The sequence below is a fragment of the Sceloporus undulatus genome, chromosome 4 (assembly GCF_019175285.1).
Source record: "Sceloporus undulatus isolate JIND9_A2432 ecotype Alabama chromosome 4, SceUnd_v1.1, whole genome shotgun sequence".
NCBI classification, from domain to species: Eukaryota; Metazoa; Chordata; class Lepidosauria; order Squamata; family Phrynosomatidae; genus Sceloporus; species Sceloporus undulatus.
The window spans coordinates 175,047,734-175,060,288 of record NC_056525.1 but is presented as its reverse complement, the minus strand read 5'-3'; the positions used below and the strand labels follow the sequence as shown (position 1 = coordinate 175,060,288).

The 12,555-nt window shown below is 43.4% G+C and overlaps 1 protein-coding gene across 3 annotated transcripts in view; it reads right to left on the bottom strand.

Annotated features, from left to right (window-relative positions):
• E2F3 (E2F transcription factor 3) overlaps positions 1 to 11,908 on the bottom strand; it is a 29,745-nt gene extending 17,837 nt beyond the window's left edge. The window contains exon 1 of one of the 3 annotated variants that reach the window (XM_042465131.1): positions 11,468 to 11,908. In XM_042465131.1, coding sequence (XP_042321065.1) covers positions 11,468 to 11,668 — 201 coding nt within the window. In that variant the 5' untranslated portion in view covers positions 11,669 to 11,908. Of the gene's footprint in view, positions 1 to 8,430; positions 8,683 to 9,649; positions 9,894 to 11,467 lie in introns of those variants that run through there. The other 2 variants (XM_042465133.1, XM_042465134.1) reach the window with 2 other exon arrangements.
• Between the last annotated feature and the right edge of the window lie 647 nt (positions 11,909 to 12,555).

The window sequence follows — 12,555 nt, the reverse complement described above, 5'->3', positions numbered from 1 at the left end:
AAGCACTTATACACACCTGTTTTAGTCCAGATCAGTATGCAAAAGGATTGTGTAGCACCTTTGACATTGATAGAAATAAATTAATAGCATAAGCTTTCATAGGTCCAAAACACACTGCAGAAATAATCCAGTTTGAGACTGCTTTAACTGTCCTGGCTCAGTGCTAGGGAATCCTGGGAACTGTAGTTTATTGGGGCACCAGGGCTCTCTGACAAAAAAGGCTAAATGTCTCACAAAAGTAGTTTCCAGAATTTCTTAACACTGAACCAGGGCGGTTAAAGCAGTCTCAAACTGGATTATTTCTGCAGTATGTAATAAGCATCTGATGAAGTCTATGAAAGCTTATGCTATCAACTTGAATTATAGCTTTAAATGCTGCAGCCTGAGACACTTCTTACAATTACTGAAGTTAATTTGAAGACGAGCAGGTCTCTTTACAGGTGTCATTGTGCCATTGCCAATGTAAACCTTGGAACAAATATGATGTAAATGTTTCTAGAGAATCTAATCATCTTGTGAACCTCAAGCCTGTTTCTCCACTTCATCCTGGAGAGAAGTGACTAGCAGGGTACCACAGGGTTCTGTCCTGGGCCCAGTGCTCTTCAACATCTTTATCAGTGACTAGGATGAGGGAATAGAGGGCATGTTTATCAAATCTGCGGACGACAGTAACTTAGGAGTAGCTAATATCCCAGAGGACAGGATCAAAATTTAAAATGAACTGAATAGATTAGAAAGCTGGGTAAAAACTAACAAAATGCATTTCAACCAAGAGCAATGTAAGATATTGCATTTAGGCAGAAAAAAATGAAATGCATAGATATAGGATAGGGGAACCTAGCGTAACACAACTACATGTGGAAGCAATCTAGGAGTCCTAGTAGACCATAAACTGAACATGAGTCAACAATGTGATGTGGCAGCTAAAAAGGCCAATGCAATTTTAGGCTGTATCAACAGAAGTAGTGTCTAAAGGGAAGCAATAGTGCTACTCTATACTGCTTTGGTCTGGCATCACCTGTAATAATGCATCCAGTTCTGGGCACAATTCAAAAGAGATGAAGCCAAGCTGAAGCATGTCCAGAGGAGGGTCAACAAAATGGTGAAGGGTCTGGAAACCAATGCCCTATGAGAGGCTTAGGGAGCTGGATATGTTTAGCCTGAAGAGAAGCTTCAGAGGTGATATGATATCTCTGTTTAAATATTTGAACAGATATCATACTGAAGATGGAGCAATTTAATTTTCTGCAGCTGCAGAGAACAGGACCCAGAGCAGTGGATTCAAACTACAGGAAAAGAGATTCCAGCCCAACATTAGGAAGAACTTCCTGACAGTAAGAGCTATTTGACAGTGGGATATGCTACCTCGGAGTGAGGTAGAGTCTCCTTCTTTGGAGGTAGCTGTAAATTGCAACAAAAAACAAAACCAGAAACAAAACAAAATAACCCAGGTATCAAATATCATGTACAAAATCCCTAGCTAAATCATTTTTTTTTGCTCCTGATTAGTGTGAATTGTGCCCCCCCCCCCAATTTTGTTCCAGTTGTTGTTTTTACAAGTGCAGATATGAATACACTTTGGTGATGATCTTCTACTTAAAAAAAATCTATGGAGAACACTGTCTTTTATCTTTCTGACTGATATTACTTTTATATGCTTATTTTTTCCTGAAAGTTGCTTTTTGCTCATTCTAGGAAGAGTTTGGTGAGTCTCTTCCCAAGTTTCAGTGACAGATCAGTATGAGTTAACATGTTGAATTTGGCAGACCTGAAGAAAGGCACTGATTGTTTCTCTAGAGGATTTTAAAATGAGATGTTCTCTTGTGCTCTACATCAGTGAACCTATCAGCCCTAACTAGATTTGGGGGGGAAATGGCAGGTGAGGTGATTAGTGTTCTTGTATCTGAAGACTCTTCCAAGTTTTTAGTTCATAACATGAGTGCTCTTTCAGCTAATGTGAGATGTTGCACTTTTAAGCTTCAGAGCACATAACAAAGTATCCTTTAGTTCATTACTGAGATAATTTTCTACTTGTGCTAAAAAGATGTTGCTCTGGTATGTGTGTGTATGTGCCTTCAAGTTGCCTAGCGACCACTGGGGACCCCATGAATTTCATAGTGTTTTCTTGATCAAGGAATACTCAGAGGTGGTTTGCCATTGCCTTCATCTGAAATGCCAACCTATAGCATCTAGTATTCCTTGCGTCCAAGATCAGACAGGATCTGGAGCTTTCAGGATGATTATGTCTCTGATAACTGGTACAGTTTGAAACATTTCTGTAATTTTAGACATTTATTTAACATTTTATGTTATCCTTCCTCTAAGTTAGGATGGGTTGGTATAACCTCCTTATAGCCATCTCCCACAATTCTTCATCATTGGCTGTGTTGGCTGGGTCTGATGGGGTGCAACTGGGTACAGCCGCAGGGCTGCAGTTGTCTATCCCTACTCTATAACCAGGTGGCATATATGATTCCTCCCTCTCCCCTTTCTATCTTCATGACATCCCTGTGGAATGACTTAGGCAGAGAGGCGGGGGTGGTGGTGGTGGTCACGCAGGGAACTTTGTGGTCAAGTGGGTGTTTGAACTAACCATAAGCCAACACTGGTACACCACAATGGCTGACGGTACACTTGCCTACGAGAGTCTGATTTAAAATAATTTCTAACTATTTCTAAGGGCATCACAAACCAAAAAGAATAAAAACAAAGGAATGGTGCCCTTTGAAAGTAACAGGCAAGTGGAAGTGGAAGATATGCACTAAATGGAAAAGCTCTGGGCCTTTCCTGTTGACCATGTTACTTGCAAGTGAGATCCTCAGATTCCAAAATAATGCTTTCATGCATGTTCATAAAGGCTTCATTCACGTTGGTTCTGAAATTCCAGATGGAAGAATCAAGCTTTTAGGTTGTAGAATGGAACCAAAGTCACATTGATGCAGAGATAAAGGTGGTGGCAATAAGAGGGAAAAGATCCTGCCATGCAGGTATAATCAAAACACTCCTGACAGATGGCCATCCAGCCGCTGTTTAAAAACCTCCAAAGAAGGAGACTCTCTTCAAGAGAGATGAGTGCATGCTTCTCTGTATGCTACCCTGAAATGCAACAAATATGTTCGCATGATACAACGGTAAGAGTCAAATATATAAATTCTATGCCCCAGAGAAAGATTTACTGAACAAACACAGTGTTGAAGCAGAAAGATATTGATAGTGTTTGAGTGTTGGCCTACAACTCTAGAGACCAGGGTTCGATTCCCACTCAGCCATGAAACCCACTGGGTGATCTTGGGCTAGTCACATGCCTTCAGCCTCAATGGCAAACCTCCTCAGAATAAATCTTGCCAAGAAGGCTCCATGATAGGATCACCTTAGGGTTATCATAAGTCAGAAATGACCTGAAGGCACTCAATAGCAACAACAATCTGAATGATGTTTTATCTATCTCACCATCTGAAATTGTTATGAATCTACTGCCATTTCATGTTGAGTTTTTTAGCTTTTAAAAACAATCTCTTACTAGATAATTTTTCACTGTAATCTCACTACAAATAATACATACAAACGGCAAATAATATTTCCATTTACTGTAATTTCAGATATATAATTTGCTCTTCATGTTCACAGATTCTGAATCCAGAGTCAACCATCCTCATCTTGAATTTTTAGTTTTAAATTCCAAAAAGCAAACCTTGATTTTTGACATTTCAAGTAAGAGGCACCATTTTGCTGTATATAATGGGACTTGAGCATCCACAGATTTTGGTATCTACAGCAGTTCATGGAACCACAACAGATACCAAGGGCCCACTGTACTTCAGCAGGGAAGCAGGAGAAAGTTCCTAACATTGTAATCAAAGGGCCACAGGATCCATCAACAATATTAAAAGACTCAGTCCCCTGTAGACAGTGAGGCTTCCAACTTAAAGGTCTCATGGAAACCATATATGAAAAGAACACTAGCTTGAAGTAAAGCCATGTTGTATTTATCACACAGCCATTTTCAAATAGCTGTTTCATCTAACTTTATAAGCTAACTTAAAAAAAACCAACATTAAGGTCACAGTCCTAAGCAAACTAAGCAAACAAAGTAAGCCTCATAATATTTATTTTCCTGTTGCTTTTACAAGACAAACCTGTAAGCTGCAGAGGTAAAATTCCTCAAGTGAAATGTTAGTCCCACTTAAAATCACTTGGAGCATTTAGTCACAAATCATAAAGTCTTAACAATATAAATAGGGATTTACTACAACTAGAGTTTTACCACTGTTTAGTATAGGTTTTCATTATAAGGACTTCTCACTGCTTTTTCTAATTTGCTTTGGAAGCCATTTTAGATAATATCAAATGATTTCATCCCAAATTTGACTGGCATCCTTGCCTACCAATAAATGATCACTGATTTTTTGTTTGGATTACATCTCATTCTCATCTTATCTGTTGATATTAAAACCAGTCTCACCGAGACACTTTCTAGCTGTTCTTTCAGCAATTCCTGTATATACTCATGTATAAATCTAGAAATTTAGGTCAAAAATTGACCCCAAAAACCTGAGTTGACTTATGCACGGGCCAATGTAAGTTCTGTATCTTAACTCTCATTTAAAAGAAGGAACCATCTCCTGGTGAAAAGCAAGAGTATAATCTGTCCTGGAAGAACTGACCCCTTCTACGCTCTCTTCCATCCAGCCTTAAGAGTACACACAGAGAGTTATATCTGCTGGAATTTTCTAGGTTCTTTGACATTGTTTTGCTTTGCATCATCCTTTAGATCCTTTGCGATATGTTCCTAAGTTTTATGCTTGACTTATACACAGGTCATAGCAAAATCCATAATTTTGGCCCCAAATCATGACCTCGATTTATACATGTGGTCGACTTATAATCAAGTATATACAGTATATATACTATATGCATCAGAATGTCCTTCCCAGCCAATCTTCCAAACTACTGCTCAAATCTCAAGAGTGCATACGCTTAAAAGGACACAGCATATGTTGCTCTTTTCATACCTTACCTTTCAATTCCTTATGCTAGCAAAGGATCAGATTACTCTAAGGAACAATAATCTCTTGTACCATCACAGATCTAAGACAAATTGTTACTGGAAACTATCTTTAGTAAGCAGCAGTTAGGCTGAACCTCACCAGAGATATTCAATCATTAATGTTCAGATCTCTCCAATATGAATCACTTTGATAAGCTCTTAGATCTATCAATTAACTTTCATAAATGTTGTTGTGTGCTTTTAAATGTTTTCTGACTTATGTCAGCTCTAAAGTGTTTTATTGACAAGATTTGTTCAGAAAGGGTTTGCCTTTGTCTTCCTCTGAAGCTGAAGCACCCAATGTCACCCAGTGAGTTTCCATGACTGAGCAATGGTTTGAAGCCTGGTCTCAGTCTAATGCTCAAACCACTGCACTACACTAACTCACGCTGTAAATTTTAGTGATGAGCAAAAACACAACTTCTTACTAAAAAGATCTGTAAGTCACTATGACAGTAACAGGGCTTTTTTCTCAATGCTCCTAAGAGTGATACACCAGTTTAACACAAGTCTGGTAACCTGAAAGTATCTTCTCTCAGCAACCAAGCAAGGATGCTTTTGTGAACCTGAAAAGTAAGCTCTCTTCCTGCCTACTTGTGGGCTGTTAATGTGCCAGAAATGACTAATAATGCTATGAATGTGCAAGTAGGCCAGTGACACCTGTGAAATTGCTTGCAATGAAGATTTTTTAAAAAAAAAAAAATCCTAAGCAGTATTTCGAGAGAGACCTCACAAAATATTTCTTCCCACTATATAGCAATTTACAGAATATATACTGCTAATATGCTCTAAGTATGTATCATGGGCGGAGGAAATGTAAGCTTTGTCCAAGTGTAGGCAGAGTTTCTAGTATGAAATTGTCAAAGGACAACAGCAGCCTTTGCCATTTGATTATAGTTTTATGAGATATGCAGGCACAACTACTTGCACCAGAATGTGAATTTGATTATGCATTGCACTGAAAGCAACACATATCTTACTTAAGAGTCTCTCACCCAGCCAGTGATAAGCATACAGGAGCCTACTTCTGCATGGGGATGTCCTCAGGCTGATCAGGGCATATTACTTAACACATTTCTTCTCCATCTTCAGTAAAACTGTAGATCATTTCCAGTAAGCCTGAAATTACTTCTGATAAGTATAGAAAGAACACAGTCAAATATTTTTCCCCATGCACATTCACAGATACACACAAATGTAGAACTTGAGGTGGAGAGAGATAGTATTAGTAACCTTAGTATTATATTTCGTATTAGTTGCTAAAATATTAGTCTTCCTTCCACACTAGCTGTATAAGATTCAAACCTTTGTCACCAGAAAATTCTTGATAGATAAAACAGGAGGTTTCCCTCAACTATTTGACAACTGCTGCTCTAAAATATCACTGAAACTGGTTTCTGGTATTGAAGGAGCCACCTACACTGCTTGTTCCCGAGCTCTAGATAACCTGTCTATGGCAAAAAGTTGTGACCAGCAACAGACAACATATCGGTAAAATGAAGTAGGCTTAAAGCTTGAAACTTTACAACTAGGAGGCAATTTTTAATAGCTACACTTCTACATGCTGCCATTGGAGCATATGTACATTCCTCAAAATGTAGCTGCACACGCATGGTATAAAAAACAGGTACTGTTAGCAACAAATGATGCACTGTTTGTAGATATGAAGTATTTGTACTGGACCACTATTACACAGATAGACAATCAAGCAACCAGGTCTCCAGATTCAATACTATGTGATACAGTGCGTCCTTGCCTTACGCAGGGATCCGTTCCGGATCCCTCCGCGTAAGGCGAATTCCGCCTATGCTCAAGCCCCATTGTAAACAATGGGGCTTGTGCACGGCGGCGCGGCAATGCGCGGGGCACAACGGGCGCACGCGCCCATTCAATTGAATGGGACGCGCCACCCCTTCCGCCCTGCACACGCCCCGCGGCTTGAGTGCGTATGCTCAAGCCACGTAGACTATAGATGTGAAGACCTGCAGAAAAATTAGGGGGGGAAATGTTTTTGTCCGTGCAGTGGAAGGTTTTCATGGCTGGCATCCATAGTTTTTGTGGGTTTTTAAGGCTATGTGGCCATGTTCTAGAAGTTTATTCCTGACGTTTCGCCAGCATCTGTGGTTGGTTTGCATCTGTGGCTGCAGATACTGGTGAAATGTCTGGAAAAAACTCTTCTAGAGCGTGGTCACATAGCCCGAAAAACCCACAAAAAACTATTTTTTTCTGTGTTTTTCATGAATCATACTAAAATAAATATTCTGTAATTGATCTTCCTTTTTTCAAATTTTTCTTGTTTTTTTTTTCCAGGGCTTCTTTTTCTGCAAAAGAAACTGAGGAAAAAACAAGAAAATAGGAAGAAAATCAATTACAGAATATTTATTTTAGCACAATTCAGGGAAAATACAAAAAAAAATTCCTAATTTTTCTGCAGGCCTTCATATCTCTATTCATATCTCTACATGCTAACAGGTCTAGTTGTCACTGAGAAATATTTATCTGAAGCTGTATTCCACCATCACTCCCTGGACAATTACAGAACATACTTTTGTATGACAGAATTTTATACAGTCACCAGAACCTTTGCCATCTTGGAAGCTAAACAGGGTCAGCCTTGGTTAGTAATTGGATGAGAGACCACAATCAAATGCCCAGGTGCTGTAAGCTATATTTCAGAGGAAGAAAGTGACAGGGCAATTTCCACAAATACCTACCCACTCCTTTTTCAACCATATCAGGAGCCATCGCCATTCCCTTTTGCTTCTAACAATGAAAGGGCTCCCAGTTCAGAAGCACTGTATCAGAAAAGGCTCCTGATTATATGGGACTGACTGGAATTTGGAATTCGGGACCGCACCTAGCTTCCTCATTTTGTGTGCCTTATTCTGCAAACTTAAATCCTTTTACAGAGCTAGAAAGGGGGGAAAATAAGTTTTGTTCTGGCTGTCCTCAGAACCCCACTGTTACCCAACCTTAATTTTACTCCTGACCTACCTACCAACTCCTCAAACAACCATATTTGTTGTAACAAGCAGAGATGTAAAAGCCTCCAGGAAAAAGACCTTCAGAAGACAAGCAAGGAAGGGTGCAGTAACTTATTATTCTGCAGCCTCCAAACCACATTCCCACAGCTCTTGGGTCTAATGCCAACAGGGGTTCTTCCAACTAAGATAACAAAAATCCTGCTTTCTTCACACAGAGACACACACACACACCTGGAGTTATCAGCAAAGAAATTATAGCCAAATTATAGTTAACAACAGGAAGAGATGAGGGAAGAGTTGAAAACAGGCAGGAAAAGGGAAAGATTCAGCCTCACCCCCATACACAGTCTGAAGGTGTTTCAAAAGTAAAACAGACAAGGGTGGCCTGAAGTTGTTCACCTTTTGGGGTGTCATGTCCAGAGATAGGCAGAAAAGCCCAAAGTCAGCACAATTCAAGGAAAATCATGGTGTCAAAAGCAGGAAAAGAGAGGCGGGGGGGGGGAGGAGGAATTACCCTATAAGAGTAATTTTACTGGAGGGAAAAGATGGGAAGAGTGAGGGGACACTTTTGGGGTTGGGTGGTGTGATAAAGAGGTTTGAACGTTGTACAAGGGCTCTGGAGACCAGGGTTTGAATCCTAGCTGGGCCATGGAAAATCAACTGGCCAAGTCACCCTGTCTCAGGGGATGGCAATGGCAAGCCCCCTCTGAAGAAACCTTGCCAAGAAAACCCCATGATAGGGTCCTTAGGGTCGTCACAAGTTAGAAATGAAGGCACAAAATGACAACATATTAAACCTAGGATGGTGGTGTAGTAGTTTGAGTGCTGGGACTAAGTATCCTGAGAGACCAGGGTTCAAATTCCTCATGGGGCATAAAAAAAAACCCATGAAGTGGTGACCCTGGGCAAGTCACACTCTCTCAACTTCAAAGGATGGCAACGGGGAAACTCCCTCTGAAGAAACCTTGCCAAGAACACCACATGATAGGGTCGCCATAAAGGACTTGGAGAGACACCACCAAAATAACAAGACAATTTAGTACCTCAGTTTAATATCCAACTCCCACCCTCAAAATGGGGAGGAAAAGTCAGCCCTTCAGTAATGAGGGAGTGGGATGAAGGGAAAGATTCTTGCTGGAGGGTGCCTTGAAGGAAGACCCCCCCAGCCCCATATATATATGTGCGTGTGTGTACACACATATGTGCACATGTATATATGCATACACACACACATATATACACATACACACACATATGTGCACACATACATATCTACACATGCACATATGTTTATATATACATATATATATACACACACATATATATGCACACAGATAATACATACTGTACACACATATATGCACACACACACACAAGGTGACCAGAGGTCCTCCTTTCCCAGGACCTGTCCTCCACTCCAGGAGGGCTCCCCAAAGGTCCTCCATTTTGAGCCTGACTAAGAAGCATGCATAATTTCTGCCCCTAGGAGTGTTTTTTTAGCTTTCCTTTGGTCAATGTCCTCCTTCTTGTCCCCTCTCCCCAGGAGGTCCTCCATTTGGCGGTGCCTTGTCCTCCTTTGTGGTTAGGGCCCCATACACAGACCCATGCCTTGCTGTACCTGCTGGAGGGGCATCATCCCAGGGCAGCCTGGCTCCAGGGCTGGAGGTCCTGCGGGTGGAAGGCCAGGGAGCCCAGGCCAGATGAGGAGGAGGAGGGTTCTGTGCGGCTGCCCCCTTCTTTCCTTCCTCCCTCCCTCCCTCCTTCCTTCCCTCCTTCGCTGGGCTCCCAGTCACAGAGGAGGCCTCGGTGCACGTGTGCCCAACGTCACCGCCAGGCCTGGGGGAAGCCAGGAGGAGAGCAGCCGGGGAAGGAAGGAGGGAAAGGGGGCAATAGAAGCAGGGAGAGATAGGGAGCCCCCCATCTCTCTATCCCCCTCTTTCTTTCTGTGCTTCCTTCCCCATCACTCCTTTCCCAGGGAGCTTCCTCCACCCCCAGCCCCCCTATAAGACCCCACTCAGGTCACAGTCTCTCAGCCTCAGAGGAAGGCAAGGATAACCCCCCTCTGAACAAGTCTTGCCAAGAAAACACCTTGAAGGCACACAACAACACAAACATACACATATATGGGCAATGACTCTGCTCAGCCCCTGGTTGACCTCCTTGGGCAAGTCACACTCTCTCAGCCTCACAGGAAGCCCATGGCAAACCCTCCTTTGAACAAATCTTGTTAAGAAAACCCTGTGAGTTTCATCTCGAAGGCACACAATAACAACCCCCACACACACTATGTATGGACTTATATGACTCTGGAGACCAGGGTCCAAATCCCCTCTCAGCCATGGAAACCCACTGGGGTGACCTCCTTGCTTAGGTCACACACTCTCAGCCTCAAAAGGGTGGCAAAGGGCAAACCCTGCTCTGAGCAAACCTTGCCAACAAAACCCCAGGATGGATTCCCATTAGGGCCTTTTGGGCACACCCTTCCTCTCTCTTTCCTCCAGGGCCACCCTCCAAAATGGTGGCCCTCCAAGAAAGAAAAATGGAGGCCAGAACCATATTAAAAAACAACCCTCTACCTTACATTTCTTTATTCCAATCATGCCAAGCACCAAGTGCTTCCAGATAGTAATAACAACAATAATGGTGCAAAAAGCAACCCTCTTCTTCTTCTGCTTTAGCACCTTTCTTTTTGAGTCACCCTATCCTTTTGGTTTTAAACTAAGGAAGAAGGGGAATATGTGATTTTAGTTTGTATGTGTTATGTATTTATTTATGTGTCCCATTGTAACCCGCCTTGGTCCTTCTGGAAAGGCAGGATATAAGTAAAATATAAGTAAAATATATTATTGTTGTTGTTGTTAACAAAAGGCACCCAGATGGATATAAATAACATAATATAATGTATAATATTATAATATATTGTAAATGATAACATAATATAATAATAGTAGTATAATATAATATAAATAATATAAATCCCTGCTCCTTAAAAGAGGCCAAAATGCTCAAAATGGAGGAGGAAGGAAGGAAGAAGAGGAGCACCTTTTGGAACCCTTCCTGAGCAGAAGGCTGTGGGGGAAAGGGAGGGAGGGAGAGTCCGGGAAATGGAGGACGGGACCGGGAAAAGGAGGACGACTGCCTAGTCACTCTCTTGTCCTCATTTCCCTTCAGGGAACCAAACCTGGGAGGACTCTAATAAAAGCTCTTTTTCTCTTATGGGAACAAAGCACACCAATCCCCCCCGAGCCCCCACTTTCTGACCCCCGCAAAAGCCCCATAAAAGAAATAGGGGGGTCAAAAAGTTTGGGGCACCGAAGCACCCCCTCCCATCCCCCCAAATCCTCTGCACCCCCATCCCCCCATAGTGGGGAAAACACGAGTGGGACCTATATCTCTCCCAAACACACGTGGATAGAAATGTGGGGGTGATCATTACCGAGGCCCTGCCTCCGCTTTCAGGGAGAACGGCGGGAAGAGGAAGAGGAGGAGGCCTATTCGAGGTGGAGGAGGAGGAGGAAGAGGAGGCCTCTGCCACCCCACAAGCGGCGCCCGGGGAGCAGCAGGAGGAGAGCCAGGGGGGGCCCCCGGCGCTGTGGATGCGGATGAAGGCGAAGGGGGCTCCTCCGGCGGGGTCCATGGGAGGGAAGCGAGGCGAGGCCGGCCTGGCTGCGAGGAGGAGCCGAGTCGCCTTCTCCTCCTCCTCTTCCTCCCAGCCCTCCTTTCGCTCCCTCTCCCGCGCGGCGCCGACTCAAAATGGACCCGGAGGGAGGCGGTTGGGGGTCTCCTTCCTCCGGAGGCGGCGTGGCGGGAAGGACGGGCCCCGCATGGCCGGCCGATGCGGCGGATGGAGCGCGGGCCAACTCCCGACGCGCCTCGGAGGAGGAAAAAATGGCTCCAGGAAGCGGCCTCCGCCGCCGACAATGAATGGAGAGAAGGAAGGGCGCGCCAAAGATGAAGCTCCCGCGAAACTCAGATTTCCCGCCCGCTTTTCAAACCCGATTTGCATAACTCGGCCCCCGAGTTCTCATTGGTCCGTCGCCGGCGCTTCGCCTCCCAATCGGGATGGGGTTCCATACTTTGCGGACTTCTCATTGGGCGGCCCAGGCGCGGGGTTGCCCTGTTTTGCATACAGCTCGGGGATTGGCTGCGGCGCGGGGGATTCCCTTCTGAGCAGGAGCAGGGATTCCAAGGCGGCGGTGGCGGTGTGTGAGTGTTTTCTCGGCTTTCAGGCCGGCCGCCCACGCGGCTCTCAGAGACAGTGGCCGCGTTATAGCTGACTCCTAAGGCGAGAGGGATGCATTGGTCAGGTCCAGTAAATGGTCTGGGACATAAGCAACCAGGAAAGTTAAAGTTACACTTTTAAATTACAGTACAGTATCATATAGGCACAGCCCACCTGTGTTTACATGCCCAGAGTTCCCTTGGCTTAAAGGGCAAAATTGGTAAGCTGTGGGTTGTTGTTTTTAAAAGAGAATGTAAAAAGAGTGTTAAAATTTAATTTTTTAATTTTTAATTTAATTTTTT